Raw genomic sequence first — 20280 nt, 5'->3', positions numbered from 1 at the left:
ATAACCTAACAAAAATCAAGCCGGTTTGGAAGACATGTGTTTATTAGTTTGCAGGTCAGAAAGTCTATGCGGAACAATCGCTATCCTTTAATTTGCAGTGCAATAGTTAAGAGTTGAAATTCATACGTTGTGGGAGATTAATGGCAGCTTACAATGATCATTAATTGCGACAGTGAAGCAAATCCTACTGCCCCATAGTAAATGAGGACACCTTTCAAGTGCAAACATATGCCTTAATGTTCTTCATATATTTAATCATTAATTCCTTCCAATATAGAGGAAATGTTCGTGATCAACCTAAATAGAAATTTAATCAACCTAAATAGAAATTTAATCAACCTAAATAGAAATTTAAATGATGCCCCTCGGAACACTGAAATGCTAGAAAATATGAGAATCTGTTTTAAACCTCAACAGTTCCTTATAAATGTTCTTCTTTTACAGGCACATACAAAATACACATACTTACTGACCATCAATTAAATATCAACAAGTACCATCATAAAATCGAGAACCAATAGATAAATTATTTTTCATAATTTCACACAACCAAAAAAAAATAAAACAGAATGAATTGAAATTGGCAAACATGCATAAACAAAAAATAAATCATCCCAAAGTATGCTGGTTTCAGCCAACATCGCCAGTGGCTTGTTTAAAACATAGAACATAGTAAACGATAGCACAGGAATAGTGCTTCCGCCGCACATTGTCCATGCCGAACATGATGCCAAGACAGACTAATCTCATCTGCTTACACGTGAGGGACACATTTCCATTCCCAGCATATCCATGCGACTACCAAAAAGCCTCTCAAATGTCACCATCATATCCGCCACCTTGGCAGCACGTATCTACGTAAAAAAAAGTTTAAATACCGGTCCTGCACATTTCCGTTCCATTTTGACCCTCTCAGCTTAAAGCTACTGCTGAGTCTTTAATAATTTCCACCCTGAGAAAAAAGTTGAGAATGACTCCCCTATCTATCCCTCTCATAATTTTAGATACTTCTCCCCTCAACCTCAACCTTAGAGAAATCAATCCAAGTTTGTCCAACTTCTACTTTGTAGCGAATGCCTCCTTCCAGGCTCTTATACTCAATGCCCCGAGCAATGAAGGCTACATTACTAGATGCCCCCTTTACCAATCTATCTCCAAGTATTGTCACTCTCAGGGAGTTACAGACATGGAGACCAAAATCCTTCTGCACATCAATGCTGTCAAGGATTTTCCCAGCAACCATGGCCTTCTTACATTTGCAAAATGCAACACTTCACAAATGCTCAGATTAAACTCCATCTGCCATTTCTACACCAATTTCCGTAGTTGATCAATATCCCGTTGTATCCTTTGATAGCCTTCGTCACTGTCCCCAACTCCAACAATCTTACAACTAGCAACTTCAATGATTTGCAACCTAACTAACCCATTTACGTTCAAGTCATTTTTATGGATCACAAACTTAGGTTCCTGCACAGATTGCTGTGGAACTCCACTGAGCACAGACCTCCAGCCAGAATAACACCTTCCACCAGAGTAAACCAGTTCTATCCATATGACCAAGTCACTGTGAATCCCATGCATCTTAATCTTCTGGATCAGCCTACCATGAGGACGTTATCAAATGACTTGCTGAAACCAATGTCGACCACATCCTCATCCATCACCTTCTTCGCTTCCTCGAAAAAAACTCAATCAAGTTAGAAGCTATGCTGACCATCTCTAATTAGCCAATTCTTTCACAAATGGGAGTAAATCCTATCCCAAAAAACCCTCTCCATAGCTTCCCTACCACTGATGAGACGCACTGGCCTATAATTCCCTGGATTATCTTCACCTCCCTTCTTAAACAAAAGAACAACATCAGCTATTCTCCAGTCCTTCGAGACCTCATCTGTGGCTAGAGAAGTTCTAAAGATCTTCGTTAAGGCTCCCTGCAAACTCCTCTCTTGCTTCTCTTAATAACCTGGGATCAATCCCATGGGGCCATGGGGATTTACACATCTTAATGCCCTTCACGAGCTGCCCTAGCACATCAGATGTAAAGTACTTGTTTAGTCCCTCGCTTGCATCCTCCGACTCTAAGCACAAATTCCCTCATTTATCCACGAGCAACCCTACTTTCTTCCTAGTTTTGAATGTAGCTGTAAATGACTTTAGTATTTTCTTTAATCTGACTTGCCAAAGACATACCATGGCATCTTTTGACCCTTTTAATCGCCCACTTGCTTTATAGACCTCAAATGCCCCTGTCTGATTTAATCTTCTTAAGCCGTACACATACTTCATTTTTCAATTCTTATTCTTCCTTGTTACTGGAACATGCTGATCCTGAACTCTGGCCAGTTGGCCTTTAAAACAAATGCCCACATGCCTGATGCGGATTTACCCAACAAGAACTGCCCCCAATTCACTCTCCCTGGCTCCTGCTCAATAACATTGTCATCTACCTTACTTCAGTTTGAATGGTTATTGTTACTCACCTTGGTTCAAGAAGTTGCAGTTCCTGAAGACAAATTTGGAGAGGAATCTTAGTGAAGGACCAAGATTCGGAATCCACCAACTGAGTCACATGATTGAGAAGCTTCATTGCATAATCAAGTTCCAGAATTCTCCAGTACCCTAATTTGGAGAAAGATGCACAGGGATGTACAAAACGCCCCACACAAAACAGAAAGTCGACACAGGAAAAGAAAAGTGCAGCATAAGAACAGGTCGTTCAGCCCACATCAAACACAATGCCAAGATAAACTAACTCATCTGCCTGCATATGATCTGTGTCCCTCCATTACCTGTGTAGCCCCGTGCCTATCCAAATGCCTCTTAAATGCCACTCTTGCATCTGTCTCCACCACTGCCCCTGGTAGCACACACTGGGCATCCACCACCTTGTCAAACCAGGACCTGCATATCTCCCCTGAATTGTGCTCCTTTTCCCTTCAAGATATACCCTGTAGTTGACATTTCCACCCTTGGAAGATGATTCCGAATGTCTACTCTATTTATTCCTCTCATAATTGTATATAATTCTACCAGGTCTCCTCTCAACCTCTGGCATTCTCAGAGATAACAATCTGGTTTGTCCAACCTCTTCGTGCAGTTAATACCACTAATCCAACCTTCACCGGCATTCTGGTAAACCTTTCTGCACCCTCTCTAAAGCTTGCACAACTTTCCTGTAATGGGGCAACCAGAATTACACGCCCTGCTCCAAATGCAGCCGGACCAAAGTGTGAGAGAGCTGAAACATGACTCTTATCATCACCAATGAAGGCCATCAGACCACATGCCATCTTTACCACTCTATTTGTGTTGCCTCTTTTACGGAGCTTTGAACCCGCACCCCAAAATCTTGCCATCAACCTTCCCCTCACATTCGACCTTCCAAAGAGCAACAGCTCAACCTTGCAAAGAATATCACACAGAAAGAAAAAAAAATCACATCCAAACTATAATGGCAATGTGATAAAGAGAAATAGCAAAGAACGAGTCAACCTCATTATATATGCAAGGTTATTTTTTTTAATAGATTTATATTAAACAATGTCATACAATCAACTATTTCACAGTAGTTAACAACCTGATAGCTGGTTCGTGAGGTACCAAGAAATAACAATTCTTGTCAATGCAATCAGAAAGAGATTACCCAAAGTTTGAGTGAAAGAAAACTGGGATTTCTTTTTGCATTTAATTCAATTTATTGGAAAGAATTATCTTCTGTTAAGTATCAATCACTGACTACACACTAAAGATTCTATATAATATAAGAAAATAACTGCAGATGCTGGTACAAATCAAAGTATTTATTCACAAAATGCTGGAGTAACTCAGCAGGTCAGGCTGCATCTCAGGAGAGAAGGAATTGGCGATGTTTCGGGTCGAGACCCTTCTTCAGACTGATGTCAGGGGGGCGGGTCAAAGGAAGGATATAGGTGGAGACAGGAAGATAGAGGGAGATCTGGGAGGTGGGAGGGGAAGAGAGGGACAGAGGAACTATCTAAAGTTGGAGAAGTCAATGTTCATACCACTGGGCTGCAAGCTGCCCAGGGGAAATATGAGGTGCTGTTCCTCCAATTTCCGGTGGGCCTCACTATGGCACTGGAGGAGGCCCATGACAGAAAGGTCAGACTGGGAATGGGAGGGGGAGTTGAAGTGCTCAGCCACCGGGAGATCAGATTGGTTAACGCGGACCGAGCGCAGGTGTTGAGCGAAGCGAACGCCGAGCCTGCATTTGGTTTCGCCGATGTAAATAAGTTGACATCTGGAGCAGCGGATGCAATAGATGAGGTTGGAGGAGGTGCAGGTGAACCTCTGTCTCACCTGGAAAGACTGTTTGGTTCCTTGGGTGGAGTTGAGGGGGGAGGTAAAGGGACAGGTGTTGCATCTCGTGCGATTGCAGAGGAAAGTGCCCGGGGTTGGGGTTTGGGTAGGAAGGGACGAGTGGACCAGGGAGTTACGGAGGGAAAGGTCTCTGCGGATCGCAGAAAGGGGAGGGGAGGGGAAGATATGGCCAGTGGTGGGGTCCCGTTGTAGGTGACGGAAATGTTGGAGGATGATTTGTTGGATCCGCTGGCTGGTGGGGTGGAAGGTGAGAACAAGTCCTTGTTACGTGGGGGGGTGGGGGAGGGGGAGCAAGAGCGGAGCTGCGGGATGTAGAAGAGACCCTAGTGAGAGCCTCATCTATAATGGAAGAGGGGAAGCCCCGTTTCCTGAAGAATGAGGACATCTCTGATGCCCTAGTGTGAAACACCTCATCCCGGGCGCAGATGCGGCGTAGACGGAGGAATTGGGAGTAGGGGATAGACTTTTTGCAGGAGACCGGGTGGGAAGAAGTGTAGTCCAGATAGCTGTGCGAGTCAGTGGGTTTATAGTAGATGTCAGTCACTAGTCTGTCTCCTGTGATGGAGACGGTGAGGTCCAGAAACAGGAGGGAGATGTTGGAGATGGCAGGGAACATAAAAACTGACTGCAAAAGCTTTTATAGATATGTGAAGAGAAAAAGATTAGTTAAAACAAATGTAGGTCCCTTGCAGTCAGAAACAGGTGAATTGATCATGGGGAACAAGGACATGGCAGAACTTTGGTTCTGTCTTCACTAAGGAAGACATAAATAATCTGCCGGAAATAGCAGGGGACCGGGGGTCAAATGAGATGGAGGAACTGAGTGAAATCCAGGTTAGTCGGGAAGTGGTGTTAGGTAAATTGAATGGATTAAAGGCCGATAAATCCCCAGGGCCAGATAGGTTGCATCCCAGAGTGCTTAAGGAGGTAGCCCCAGAAATAGTGGATGCATTAGTGATAATTTTTCAAAACTCTTTAGATTCTGGAGTAGTTCCTGAGGATTGGAGGGTAGCTAATGTAACCCCACTTTTTAAAAAGGGAGGGAGAGAGAAAATGGGGAATTACTGACTAGTTAGTCTAACATCGGTAGTGTGGAAAATGCTAGTCAGTTATTAAAGATGGGATAGCAGCACATTTGGAAAGTGGTGAAATCATTGGACAAAGTCAGCATGGATTTATGAAAGGTAAATCATGTCTGACGAATCTTATAGAATTTTTCAAGGATGTAACTAGTAGAGTGGATAAGGGAGAACCAGTGGATGTGTTATATCTGGACTTCCAGAAGGCTTTCGACTAGGTCCCACATAAGAGATTAGTATGCAAACTTAAAGGACACGGTATTGTTGGTTCAGTATTGATGTGGATAGAGAACTGGCTGGCAGACAGGAAGCAAAGAGTAGGAATAAACAGGTCCTTTTCAGAATGGCAGGCAGTGACTAGTGGGGTACCGCAAGGCTCAGTGCTGGGACCCCAGTTATTTACAATATATATTAATGATTTGGACGAGGGAATTGAATGCAACATCTCCAAGTTTGCAGATGACACGAAGCTGGGGGGCAGTGTTAGCTGTGAGGAGGATGCTAGGAGGCTGCAACGTGACTTGGATAGGTTAGGTGAGTGGGCAATTGCATGGCAGATGCAGTATAATGTGGATAAATGTGAGGTTATCCACTTTGGTGGCAAGAACAGGAAAGCAGACCTGAATGGTGGCCGATTAGGAGAAGGGGAATGCAACGAGACCTGGGTGTCGTGGTACACCAGTCATTGAAAGTAGGCATGCAGGTGCAGCAGGCAGTGAAGAAAGCGAATGGTATGTTGGCATTCATAGCGAGGGGATTTGAGTATAGGAGCAGGGAGGTTCTGCTGCAGTTGTACAGGGCATTGGTGAGACCACACCTGGAGTATTGCGTACAGTTTTGGTCTCCTAATCTGAGGAAAGACATTCTTGCCATAGAGGGAGCACAGAGAAGGTTCACCAGATTGATTCCTGGGATGGCAGGACTTTCATATGAAGAAAGACTGGATAGACTCGGCTTGTACTCGCTGGAATTTAGAAGATTGAGGGGGGATCTTATAGAAACTTACAAAATTCTTAAGGGGTTGGACAGGCTAGATGCAGGAAGATTGTTCCCGATGTTGGGGAAGTCCAGAACAAGGGGTCACAGTTTAAGGATAAGGAGGAAGCCTTTTAGGACCGAGATGAGAACGTTTTTTTTCACACAGAGTGGTGAATCTGTGGAATTGTCTGCCACAGAAGGTAGTTGAGGCCAGTTCATTGGTTATATTTAAGAGGGAGTTAGACGTGGCCCTTGTGGCTAAAGGGACCAGAGGGTATGGAGAGAAGGCAGGTATGGGATACTGAGTTGGATGATCAGCCATGATCATATTGAATGGCGGTGCAGGCTCGAAGGGCCGAATGGCCTACTCCTGCACCTATTTTCTATGTTTCTATAGTGCAGGTATATTTAAGGGCAGGATAGAAATTGGAAGAGAAGTGTATGAAGTCAGTGAGTTCTGCATGGGTACAAGAGGTAGCACCAATGTAGTCGTCGATGTACCGGAGGTAGAGTTCGGGGACGCCCGGAACAGGGATTGTTCGACGTACCCAACAAAGAGGCAGGCATAGTTAGGGCCCATGCGAGTGCCCATAGCTACGCCTCTGGTTTGGAGGAAGTGGGAGGAGTCAAACTAGAAGTTGTTAAGGGTAAGAACCAGCTCTACTAGGCGGAGGAGAGTGTTGGTAGATGGGGATTGGCTGGTTCTACGGTCGAGGAAGAAACGGAGGGCTTCGAGACCATCCTTGTGGGGGATGGAAGTGTAGAGTGACTGGACATCCATGGTAAAGATGAGGGAGTGGGGGCCTGGGAACCGGAAGTTATCGAGGAGATGGAGAGCGTGTGAGGTGTCTTGGACGTAGGTGGGGAGGGATTTAACCAGGGGAGATAGGATGGAGTCGAGGTAGGTGGCAATAAGTTCGGCGGGACATGAGCAGGCAGAGACAATGGGTCTGCCGGGACAGTTCTGTTTATGGATTTTAGGTAGGAGGTAGAATCGGGCCGTGCGGGGCTGGGGAACGATAAGTTTGGAGGCACTGGGGGGTAGATCGCCAGAAATGGTGGGGTCTGTGATGGTGCTGATGATAAAGGTCTGGACATTCAAGGTTAACATTCAATTTTGTTGTCTCGTCATCGAAAATAGGTGTAGGAGTAGGCCATTCGGCCCTTCGAGCCAGAATGATCAATGGCTGATCATCCAGAATCAGTAACCCGTTTCTGCTTTCTCCCCATATCCCTTGATTCTGTTCGCCCTCAGAACTTTGGCCTCCACTGCCCTCTCTGTGGCAGAGAATTCCACAAATTCACAACTCTCTGGGTGAAAAAGTTTTTCCTCATCTCAGTCCTAAATGGCCGACCCCTTATTCTTAAACTGTGACTCCTGGTTCTGGACTCCCCCAACATCAATTGCTCTCCAGATTCTATCGCTCACCTACCTACACACGAGAGATAACTTTTGGTAATGATTTAAACTACCATGAGACATGTGTTGGGGATGTGGAAGGAAGCCAGTGCAGCTGGAAGATGGTGCAATCTCCACACACCAAAGGACAGGCTCGATCCCAGGTGGTTGGAGCTGTGGGGCAGCAACCGTGCGTGTGCTGCCTACCAAAGATTAACAAACCTGAATGGCTCAGCAATGCACAATGTACCATAGCGTTGGCTGTTTCTGTCAGAGGTAACGGCTGCTTAACATCACTTGGAAGTCTGTTTTGGATGATTATTCAGTATTCGAAAGATGGCCTAATAAAGAATCATTGAAGTTGAGAGAAATAAGCTGTGAAGATGATGAAAGACGAGTACCAGTCACAGGCAGGATCCCAAGACCGAAAAGCTGCTTGGGACTTGGGTCACTAATGCCTTGGTCAGAAGTTGGCTCATTATCTCAAATGGGCCCTTTCCAAGGATCGCCAATAACCAAGAGCACAATAATTCCATTGTACAAACATGATGGCTATAACTGGTAAGTACGGGTGTCAGGGGTTATGGGAAGAAGGCAAGAGAATGGGGTTAAGAGGAAGACAGATAGATCAGCCATGATTGAATGGCGGAGTGGACTTGATGGGGCGAATGGCCTAATTCTGCTCCTACCACTTATGAACTTATGATAACAACGCTAATGGTCGTTTGTGTTGGGGTTATGTGTCTTGGTTTCTTTTTTTTGTGTGACTGCTGGTAACGTAATTTCGTTCGGTACCTCGGTACCGAATGACAAATAAAGCTCTGTGTTCTGTATTCTGTAAAACAACCAAGGGAAAAAAAGTGCAGGATTGAAAAAATGAGTAGACAAAGATATTGTGTCCACTGTCTGTACGTGATTGGGATTTTGAATTATTTTTTGAGTTATCAGCCAATTAATAGCTTGGTAGCAGACCTCCCAACATTTGATTTTACAAATTCAGAATTTTGATGTCCAAAATTCAGAATTTTACATCAAAATTCATAATATGGCACGTAATGCAACTTTTCAGCAAAAAAAAAAGTATGCACGCCAAATGTGCGTACATGTTGCGCTACATTCACGTGTGAAAAACTACTATTTTCCAACAGTCTATACTTCTTGGACTACATGTATAATGTGAGGCCTATCCTGAGTATATTCTACTATTATAGAAAGGTTATTGAACAGAAATACTTTTACAACAAAAAAAATTGTTTTGTTTTGTTTTTTCTATTTTGCTTTTTCCTTACATATCCTAATTCTCTTGGTATTGAATAAAACATATTGAATGTTTTTTGATTTCTCCAGTGCATTCAACACCATCCAGCCGGGGCTTCTGGGGGACAAGCTGGAGCGCACAGGAGTGGATCACAACCTCACATCCTGGATTCTGGACTACCTCACCAACCGACCACAGTATGTGAGGACATAGGACCTGGTCTCGGACAGGGTGGTCTGCAGCACTGGGGTTCCACAGGGAACAGTGCTAGCTCCATTCTTGTTCACCCAGTACACTGTGGACTTCAGGCACAGCTCTGCAGACTCCTATCTACAGAAGTTCTCTGATGACTCTGCCATCGTTGGCCTCATTACAGGCGACGATGACAGGGCGTACAGAGAACTGATCAAGGAGATTGTGGACTGGTGCCAGCGGAACTGCCTCCGGATCAACGCGGGGAAAACCAGGGAGATGGTGGTAGATTTCCGCAGGCGCAGCCAGGTCTCCCCGACACCGGTGAACATCCAGGGAATGGACATCGAGAGGGTGGACTCTTATAAGTACCTGGGTGTTTACCTCAATAATAAATTGGACTGAACCGAAAATACAAATGCGCTGTACAGAAAGGGCCAGAGCAGACTTTATCTGCTGAGGAGACTCAGGTCCTTTGGAGTGCAGGGGGCACTCCTAAGGACCTTCTACAACACGGTGGTTGCATCAGCCATTTTCTATGGCTGGAGCAGCAGCATCTCAGCGGCGAAAGGGAAGAGACTCGACAAGTTGGTCAGGAAGGCCAGCTCTGTCCTGGGTTGCCCCCTCGACTCAGTGCAGGTGGTGGGAGAGAGGAGGATGGTGGCAAAGTTAACATCGCTGCTGGACAACGACTCCCACCCCATGCAGGACACTGTCACTGCACTGAGTAGCTCCTTCAGTGACAGACTCCTTCACTCCAAGTGCGTGAAGGAGAGATATAGGAGGTCCTTCCTTCCCACTGCTGTGAGACTGCACAACCAGCACTGCTCCCAGCAGACCAGTCAACAGTAACTGTTAAGGAATCAATTTATCCTTGCCTTTACTTTTATTTATAATGAATGTCTCTTTATATCCACTTTGCTGCTGTAACATTGTAAATTTCCCCGGTGTGGGACGAATAAAGGAATATATTATTAATATTATTATTATAAAAGAAGAATGGTCATAAAATGTATGACTAAGTTATGAAGAAAGAGTTTCATTTAAAAAAACTGCACATACCTAATTTAATTGAAGACATACTTGCTCCAGTGGTCTTCAACAGCAAAACAGTTCATGTCCCCCCCCCAACCCTACTCCCCCCAACCCCTCTCCCCTACTCCCCACCCCTCCCCCCACCCCTCCCCTCCACCCCCTTTCCCTGCAAACCCTTCCCCCACCCCCCCCCCGACCCTCACTCCCTGCTCCCACTCCACTGCCCCACTGCCCAGTACCTTAACCCCCCCCCCCCATCCCCTCTCAACATCAATGGGCCTCAAGCTCCACAGTGAGGCCGAGCCAGCGACAAGGCGAGGCCGGGCGAGCGGCGAGGTGAGGCTAGCGGCGAGACCGGGCCAGCGGCGAGGCGAGGGCAGGCCAGCGGCGAGACCAGCAGCGAGGCGAGACCAGCAGCGAGGCGAGACCAGCAGCGAGGCGAGACCAGCAGTGAGGCGAGACCAGCATCGAGGCGAGACCAGCATCGAGGCGAGACCAGCATCGAGCACAGCGGCAAGGCGAGACCAGTGGCGAGGCGAGGCCAGCGGCGAGACCAGGCTAGAGAGGCGAGGCGAGGCCAGCGGCGAGGCAAGTCCGGGCCAGCGGCGAGACCAGCGGCGAGGCAAGTCCGGGCCAGCGGCGAGGCAAGGCGAGTACAGTGGCGAGGCTGGGCCAGGGGCGAGGCGAGACCAGCAGCGATGCCAGGCCAGCGGCGGGGCGAGTACAGCAGCGAGGCCGGGCCAGCGGCGGGGCGGGGCGAGGTATGTTTTGTGGAAAAATGTGAGGCGAAATCGGAATGGCGGAAATGAAATAAGAAAGCGGAAACTTTCCACCAAATTCGGAAGGGTTGGGAGGTCTGTTGGTAGATATGTGTTGATTTGCAGTACATAAGACCAATGACATCCAGCGAGATTGAGAGATTTACACTTGCAGTCTCAGCACAATATCCAACACCCAGAAACAGTTTATCGTTTTATTATTCCCAACATGCAAACCCGGATTACAATTGAAACCATTAGATTGAAAATGTATTGACTGCACAATAGGAGGTATAATGTTGACACATGGGACCTTCAGCTATCATCAGCTTAATACCACATTGCATTTACCTTCCATGCTGGCAGAGATAGACTTCTTCTACTAAAGAGATATTTTGGAGACACAGAAATTGTCCTCAGTGGGACTTCAACTCATTTACTGTAATTATGAAACAGCAGTGAAGAATCACGGAAGTCATTTACATCATGTTATGCGGATTTAGGTAAACATTTCAAGAAGGTACACTCAACTTGGCTGAAATGCACGACAATGCAAAAGCTTCTGCTCTTCCAATTTACCTTCAATCCTGCATGCACGCAACTGCTGTAACTGCTGCATTATTTCCTGCTCACTAGCTTGAATGCTTTCCATTAAATCTTCCATTGTATACTGAAGGACAAAGAGCAAGTGACAGCAATCAAAAACCTGCACTTCAAAGTTTAGATGTACTTCATTCTGCACAGGATGACATTGCTCCCAGGCTGGCAGAATATACAGATTTAATTTTCTGAGAGATGATGTGCTGCAAAACCCACAGAGTCATAACCCAAAAATCAAAGGAAGAATTAACCTCCAAGTTACTTCCCCTCTCTGGTCAGTGCCTGATCAAGCCACGACAGATCTGATCACCTACCACGTGGCCAAACAATAATGACTTTGGTCCCAGATAAAACAAAGTGAGGGCATAGCAAGTCTGAGAACTTCCAGTACAATTGTACCTCTTAATCCACAGATGGAATTTCAAGTTATGCAACCTTTGCACAATTGATTGAAGGTCACAAGCTCAGCAGATTTGCCCCACACCCAGTTCCCCACAGAGTAGCTTGACTAGAGGCTTGGAGCTTGGATGTGGAGAGAATGTTTCCACAAGTGGGCGAGTCTAGGACCAGAGGTCATAGCCTCAGATTTAAAGCATGTTCCGTTCAGAAGATGAGGATGAATTTCTTTGATCAGAGGGCGGTGAATCTGTGGAATTCTTTGCCACATAAAGCTATGGAGGACGTCAATTTATATTTTTAAGGCAGAGATAGATAGATTCTTGATTAGTACAGGTGTCCGGGGTTATGGGGAAAAGGCAGGAGAATGGGGTTAGGAGGGAGAGATAGATTAGCCATGATTGAATGGCAGAGTAGGTTTGATGGGCCACACGGCCTAATTCCGCTCCTATCACTATGACTATCCAAATTCAAACTGCAGTTGTAGGGTCATGAGATCTGGCCTCAGCAAGACAAGGATGACGAATGGACAAAAGCCAACAAAACATTCGGGCCTAGAAATTCAGGTGTCAAGTAAGTTATTTAAAAGAACAAACATAAGCCATACCTTTGAACTGTCTGCATTTCTCTCAGTCTCACTGGAAGATCCATTGTACGGGTTTTCCAACAGACATCTCTTCAATTTCCTCAATTTGGGCCGCGATTTCTTCAACTCCCAATAACTTTTGGCAAAACCAAAAATCTGGATCAATGATGTCACAGATAATTAAACACTATTACCACATTTAAAATACACTTTTTTTCAAAGATAGGGCTGTCTATATTTAAATTATAAATTATAAATGCAATTTCAATTAATTAATCCACGAAGAATTCAATTCTCACCATGACAATACGCGAGTTTGGTATCTCGATCGCGCATGCTCAGGTCACAATTGCTAAACATTCTCGCCAGCTGATAACAGCGGGGAAGAAACGGCTTTTGAATCTGGTAATAAGTGATTGCAAGGTTTTAAATCTTGTGCCCAAATAGGAAAAAAGATGATGAGGAAGGCGTGTGATTGTTGCCCTTGTTTTCCAGGCATCGCGGCGGGGAAGAGGGAGTCAGCGGGAGTTTTAGCCTGGCCTGTCCGCCATCCTGGGCAGTGGGGAAAAGCCACACGGTTGCGGGCTGTGCAGTTGGACTTTCGCCCGGCTGCAGGGCCACCTGCACATGCATATGGTCGAGCTGTTGTTCAGATGTGCGGAAAGGGCTTCGTGCACTCCTTGAATTAGTAGTTGGTTGAACAAAGGCCAGAGATGAAAAAGATAAAAGGTACTGACAGGAAGTGAGGAGTTTAGTTTAGTTTAGTTTAGTTTAGAGATACAGCGAATTTGGCGAGGCACCGACACAGGCACACCGGGATGACTGGGCCTACTGCAACACTGCTGCAACACTGGCACTTGCACACCGGCGAACAAGAATTCCGCTGCAGGCTCTAAGGCAAGTTCTTCCCCGTGCGGCCGCAGTTGGCGCAACACCGTCGCATCCACCAGCGGCCGGGTATTCGCAACCCGCTCGGTGCTGTCGCGGCACAGGTGGCTCCCGTTCTGCTCCGACGCTTGCGGGAAGGGTTTCCGCAACACCGGCTACCTGGAGAAAACCCACCTGCGTGGGTTTCTCCGAGATCTTTGGTTTCCTCGCACACTCCAAAGACGTACAGGTTTGTAGGTTAATTGGCTTGGTATAAATGTAAATTGTCCCTAATGTGTGTAAGATAGTGTTAATGTGTGGGGATCGCTGGTCGGTGCAGACTCGGTGGGCCGAAGGGCCTGTTTCCACGCTGTATCTCTAAACTAAACTAAACTCCTCACTTCCTGTCAGTACCTTTTATCTTTTTCATCTCTGGCCTTTGTTCAACCAACTACGACCCGAAACGTCACCCATTCCTTCTCTCCCGAGATGCTGCCTGACCTGCTGAGTTACTCCAGCATTTTGTGAATAAATCGATTTGTACCAGCATCTGCAGTTATTTTCTTATACTACTGGTTGCTCCACTGCGATTTCTCTTCAAGGTATGTCCACTTTGAAGAAGTTCTCCTCCTCTCTTCGACGAGAGTTTAGCAACATGCTCTCTCGCTGCTCCCCCTCTTTGATTTCTCCTGCCCTCCTACTCTACGACCACATCTTGACCCAGACTCGCTACCACAGCCACATCTGCTTCCTTGGGACTTGCCTGCGCCTCCATCTTCTGTCTCGTGGTTTCCAGCTCCGTTTCCAGACCTCCCAATTCGGACCCAACCCGGACTACCGTCTCCAACAGACCATCTGCCACTTCTCTGAACTGTTTTCTTTGTCCCACCCCCGACATCAGTCTGAAGAAGGGTCTCGACCCGAAACGTCACCCATTCCTTCTCTCCCGAGATGCTGCCTGACCTGCTGAGTTACTCCAGCATTTTGTGAATAAATCGATTTGTACCAGCATCTGCAGTTATTTTCTTATACTTCCTGTGCTTTCCATTCGTGATCTTTCTAAGGCAGCAATCTTTCTTAAGCTTATGTTTTTAACGTCCAGGAGGCCAGACAGACAGACCAGAGTGGGAGTAGAGGAGAGTTAATGTAGTAAACAACAAAAAGCTTAAGTTCACATGTGCAGACTGGATGCAAGTGCAAAGAAAGTAGTTCAGTTCAGTTTAGACAATAGACAATACACAATAGGTGCAGGAGTAGGCCATTCGGCCATTCGAGCCATTCACCGTGATCATCCACAATCAGTACCCCGTTCCTGCCCTCTTCCCATATCCCTTGACTCCGCTATCATTAAGAGCTCTCTCTAACTCTCTCTTGAAAGCATCTAGGGAATTGGCCTCCACTGCCTTCTGAGGCAGTTCCACAGCTTCACAACTCTGAGTGAAAAAGTGTTTCCTCATCTCCGTTCTAAATGGCCTACCCCTTATTCTTAAACTGTGGTCCCTGGTTCTCGACTCCCCCAACATCGGGAACATGTTTCCTGCCTCCAGCGTGTCCAATCCCTTAATAATCTTATATGTTTCAATAAGATCCCCTCTCATCCTAAATTCCAGAGTATACAAGCCCAATCGCTCCAGTCTTTCAACATTCGACAGTCCCGCCATTCTGGGAATTAACCTCGTGAACCTACGCTGCACGCCCTCAATAGTAGGAATGTCCTTCCTCAAATTTAGTTTATTGTCATGTGTACCGAGGTACAATGAAATGTTTTTTTTGCGTGCTAACCTGCCTACATTAATCGAGCCATTCTCAGTGTACAAATACATGATAAGGGAATAATGCTTTGTGCAAGGTAAAGCCAGTAAAGTCCAATCACCTGGTCTGTGTTAGGTTTCTCCATTAGAGGGGAAATTACATGGTGAATATCAAATGCAGTAAATAAGTTTTGAAAAAGTGCAAGTAAATCACAAAGCTTATTTTGATCCCGAGATGATGGATAGGGGAAAAGTAAAAAGGACTAGTATTGCATCTCCTGTGTTGGAGATGTAACTGGTAAAATGCCATGTGAAGGGGAATGCTGTTAGGAGACAGGAGGGGACGAGGAATCTGGTGGTGGAATGTCATCGAAGGTGGCAGATATTATGAAGGATGGTTGAACAGAGTTAATGGAAGGAAAACGAGGACAAGGAAAAGCTATCCTTGCTCTATCTGGGAGCAGCCTTGCATGCAGAGGAGCAGGAGGGAGATAACATGTGACCAAGGGCTCTGTCAACCAACGAAGCAACGGTTCAGCAAGGAGAGCACAAAAAGATTACAGATGCTGGAATCTTGCGCTAAAAACAAACTGCTGGAGGAACTCAACAGTTCAGGCAGCATCTGTGGAAGAACATTGACTTTCTTGATTGAAAATTGACGTTTTGGGTTTGCACCCTTCTTTTGACTGATGAAATGGAGAGGAGATAGTTGGTAGAAAGAGGTGAGGGGATGTGGGTAGGCTTTACTTTAGAGATACAGCGTGGAAATAGGCCCTTCAGCCCACCGGGTCCGGGTCGACCAGTTATCACCCCTACACCAGTTCTACCCTACACACTAGGGACAATTTACAATTTTACCCAAGCCAATTCACCTACAAACCTGCACATCTTTGGAGTGTGAGAGGAAACCAGAGCACCTGCAGTCTCAAGGAGAACATACAAACTCCATACAGACAGCAACCAAGGCATTCGATAAAAAGGAAGGCGGGGAGCAAGTGCAGAACCAGAGAGAAGATGCTGTCAGAAGGGAGGCTGGGGTGGGGGTGGAGGGGGCAGATGGAAATGGGGGATATCGAGTGGGGAGGTTTGGAAGGGAAGCAGATAGATTAGATGATGGAGTGTACTGGGGGTTGGCAGTGCACAGAAAGGTCTGGAGATAGTAGCTGTGATTTAAATTAATATTTCTCAACATATTAACTGTGGAGAAGAACAGTCTCATTAGAGAATTCAGGTAGGATGGTTGAATTAGAGAACAAATTACCATGAAAAAGGATGTATTTGATGTTTTCGTGGGCTTAAAGGTGAATAAATCCCCGACCTGATCAGATGTAACCCAGATTCCTTTGGGAGGCATAATTTTTTTTGTCAGAACACTCGTTTAGTTTACAGATACAGCGCATAAACAGGCCCTTCAGCCCAACTAGTCCACACCAACCAGCTTTCCCCGTGCATTAACACAATCCCATACACACTCGGGACAATTTACATTTATACCAAGCCAATTAACCTACAAACCTGTACGTCTTTGGAGTGTGGGAAGAAGCCGAAGATCTCAGAGAAAACCCACGTGCTCACTGGGAAAACGTACAAACTCCGTACAGACAGCACCCATAGTCGGGATCGAAGCCGGGTCTCTGGCGCTGTAAGGCAGCAACTCTATGCCGCTGCGCCACTAGGGTTTTTCAACTTTTTTTTATATGGGGAAAGTGGCAGAAGACTGGAGTGTAGCAAATGCTACATTTGTAGGGATAAACTAGGTCATTACAGGTCTGAGTCTGACGCCAGTGGCAGGGAACTTAATGAAAATATTTTGAGGGATAGAACTAATCTGCTTTGGGAAAACAAAAATTAATCTTGGATGTCAGCGTTGCTTTCACAAGTTCACGTTATAGGAGTAGAATTAGGCCATTTGGCTCATCGAGTTCACTCCGCTATTCAATCATGGCTGATCTGTCTCCTAATTCCATTCTCCTGCCTTCTCCCCATAACCCTTGACACCCGTTCTAATCAAGAATTTGTCTATCTCTGCCTTAACAATATCCACTGACTTGGCCTCCACAGCCCTCTGTGGCAATGAGTTCCACAGAATAACTATCCTCTGACTAAAGAAGTGCCTCCTCACCTCCTTTCTAAAAGAGCGTCCTTTAATTCTGAGGCTGTGACTCTGGTCCTAGACTCTCCCACCAGTGGAAACATCCTTTCCACATCATCTCTATCCATGCCATTCATTATTCTGTAAGTTTCAATGAGGTTCCCCCTCAACCTATTAAACTCCAGTGAGTACAAGTCCAGTGATGTCAAACGCTCATCATATGTTAACCCACTCATTCCTGGAATCATTCTTGTAAACCTCCTCTGGACCCTCTCCAGAGCCAGCACATCCTTCCTCATATATGGGGCCCAGATTTGCTCACTGTACTCCAAATGCAGGCTGACCAGCGCCTTACAGAGTCTGAAGAAGGGTCTCGACCCGATTCCTTATCTCCTGAGATGCTGCCTGACCCGCTGAGTTACTCCAGCAATTTGTGTCTACCATCAGCATTACATCTCTGTTTTTGTATTCCAGTCCTGTAGATATCATTGCCAGCATTGAATTTGCCTTCCTTATTACCGATTCAACTTACAAATTAACTTTTTGGGAGTCCTGCCAAGTCCACTTCCAAGTCCCCTTGCACCTCTGATTTCTGGATTCTCCCTCCATTTAGGAAAAAAAAAATTGTTATGGGGACATTCTGTCTGATTAATCCGATTGATTTTTTTCAAATAGGGGACCAACTGTGTTGAGGTGAGTAGTTGGGTTGATGTCCAAAATTGGGCTAGGTGGTAGTAAGCAGACATGACAGTCAAAGGTTGCTTTTACCAATGGAGCCTATGACCAGCTGTGTAGTTCGAGGCACAAATAATCTGGATATAACTTTAGTGGCATGACTCATAAATCTGCAAATGGCATGAATAATGATGTTGTTATTGACAATCTTGAACTACAGGACAATATTGCCACGAGCAAATGGAATTTAACTTGGAAAGAATGCAAGACGATGCACTTTGGGAAGACAAACAAATCTAGGATACACACAAGATTTGCTAGGTATTATAAGAAGATAACTGCAGATGTTGGTACAAATCGAAGGTATTTATTCACAAAATGCTGGAGTAACTCAGCCGGTCAGGCAGCATCTCGGGAGAGAAGCAATGGGTGACGTTTCGGGTCGAGACCCTTCTTCAGACTGATTTGCTAGGTATTCATGTTTAAGAATCTCTGAAGACAGCAACATGGTGGTTAAGAAAGCATACAGGATATTTTATATTCACCGAAAAGAACAGAGGTAATGCTACAACTCTATAAATCACTGATTAAGTCACAGCAGGAGTCATACAGCACAGAAACAGGCCCTTCAGCCCAATTTGTCCATGCTAACCAGGATGCCCATCTCGTCACATTTGGCTCGTGTTCCTCTAAGCCTTTCCTGTATGCAGTTATGTTTGGAAAGATATGATTGCAATGGAGAGGGTGCAGAGAGAATCACCAGTAAAATGCCGAGGATAGAATTTTTTAGCTTTCAAGGATGAGTAGAATTAGAGAAAGTCAGAGAGGTATACGCCATTATAATTACAAAGCCTGGATGGGGTAGATGGTAAGAAACCTTCCCACTCTGGTCAGGTACCCAGGTTTAAGTTAGGACAGAGAGAATTTGACGAAGCGATTTTTCATCCAGAGCCTGGTTGAAATCTGAAATACAATGATCTAATAAGGTGGTGGAGGCAGGTATACTTACAATATCTATGCATTTAGTTTAAGCATAATATTTGAAGCACCATGTCATGGAAGGCTACAAGCAAAGATCTGGAAAATGGGATTTGTACAGACAGGGATTTAATGACAGGCATGGAAAACCAAACCAGGAAAAAATGGACAAGATAAAAGCACGAGGGAAGCAATGGAGGAGTGTTTGTAAATAGGTGAGAAATGTACAAGCTGAGAGCAGTAGATTGGTAGAAAATTAAGAAAATAACCTATCTATGTTCTCCAGAGATGCTGCCTGACCCACTGAGTTACTCCAGCACTCTGTGAAACGTCACCTATCCATGTTTTCCACAGATGCTGCCTGACCCACTGAGTTACTCCAGCACTTGTATCTTTGGTGTAAACCAGCATCTGCAGTTCCTAGTTATTACTATAGGACGTATATCGGATATGAATGGTTCAAGTTGCACCATTGGTATTGTTCCATTTCGACATGGAAATGCCAAGAGGGAGGCTGGGAGCATAACTTTTAGATTGGATCATTGAAGTCTCAAAACGCAATGCATCTGCCAGTCGAAATTATCAAAAATGGTCATGGTCCATTATTATCAATATATCCAAGATAGAAAACAAAGTGCATTGGGGAAGACTCTTCCCCCTAATACCTCTGCCATTTATGCTGTCTTGAGACCGAATAAAGGTTTGTTGCATCTACTGCTTTGGTCTCAGAATAATGTCATTCACAAAATCTTAATTACTGAATTGCTCAAGATGCAGTTTTATTATATTACAAGCCTGGAAACCCAGATACCTCCGCTCTTGATGTCTCAAAGCCTCTCTTTTTCCTTCTCAAAATCAAGTCAGGACACTGACTGAAATACTCACTTGAATGAATGAGAATTATGACTAAAAGTTACCAAATACCATCCAAGATAAACAAAATCACTTGACTTGCACCTGGCTAATGACATCATTGACCACCCTCCACAATGCTGGCACAGTCCAGCGTAGAATGCAAGAACTCATCAATGTGGCACTGAAGACCTGACAACATTGTTGTGATACCACGACTTACAACTCATGTTCATTATTTCTAAATACTGTAACATACATAAAGGAAGCATAACAGGAGAAATGTTAACACACAAACAAAAAATAGGTTGATGGCCTGAAGACATTGCCAAATAGGCTTGTATTAAAAATAGCCTGAGAGTTGCTAATCATGTTTCTGTCATCCCCATACAATGCCCACTGGTTTCCCAGCTCCGCCACACTGTTGATGCAAACTGCCATGC

General features: G+C 45.3%; 1 protein-coding gene across 1 annotated transcript in view; it reads right to left on the bottom strand.

Annotated features, from left to right (window-relative positions):
• The window catches only part of dscc1 (DNA replication and sister chromatid cohesion 1), a 67934-nt gene that overhangs the window by 34899 nt on the left and 12755 nt on the right, over positions 1 to 20280 (bottom strand). Inside the window, exons 3-5 of the mRNA XM_078397118.1 lie at positions 12644 to 12778; positions 11620 to 11710; positions 2484 to 2622 (exon numbers count right to left, since the gene is read on the bottom strand). Coding sequence (XP_078253244.1) covers positions 2484 to 2622; positions 11620 to 11710; positions 12644 to 12778 — 365 coding nt within the window. The remainder of the gene's footprint in view (positions 1 to 2483; positions 2623 to 11619; positions 11711 to 12643; positions 12779 to 20280) is intronic.

Source organism: Rhinoraja longicauda, chromosome 4, assembly GCF_053455715.1.
Source record: "Rhinoraja longicauda isolate Sanriku21f chromosome 4, sRhiLon1.1, whole genome shotgun sequence".
NCBI classification, from domain to species: domain Eukaryota; kingdom Metazoa; phylum Chordata; class Chondrichthyes; order Rajiformes; family Arhynchobatidae; genus Rhinoraja; species Rhinoraja longicauda.
The sequence above is the reverse complement of the archived record's forward strand: the minus strand, read 5'-3'. Positions and strand labels throughout refer to the sequence as shown.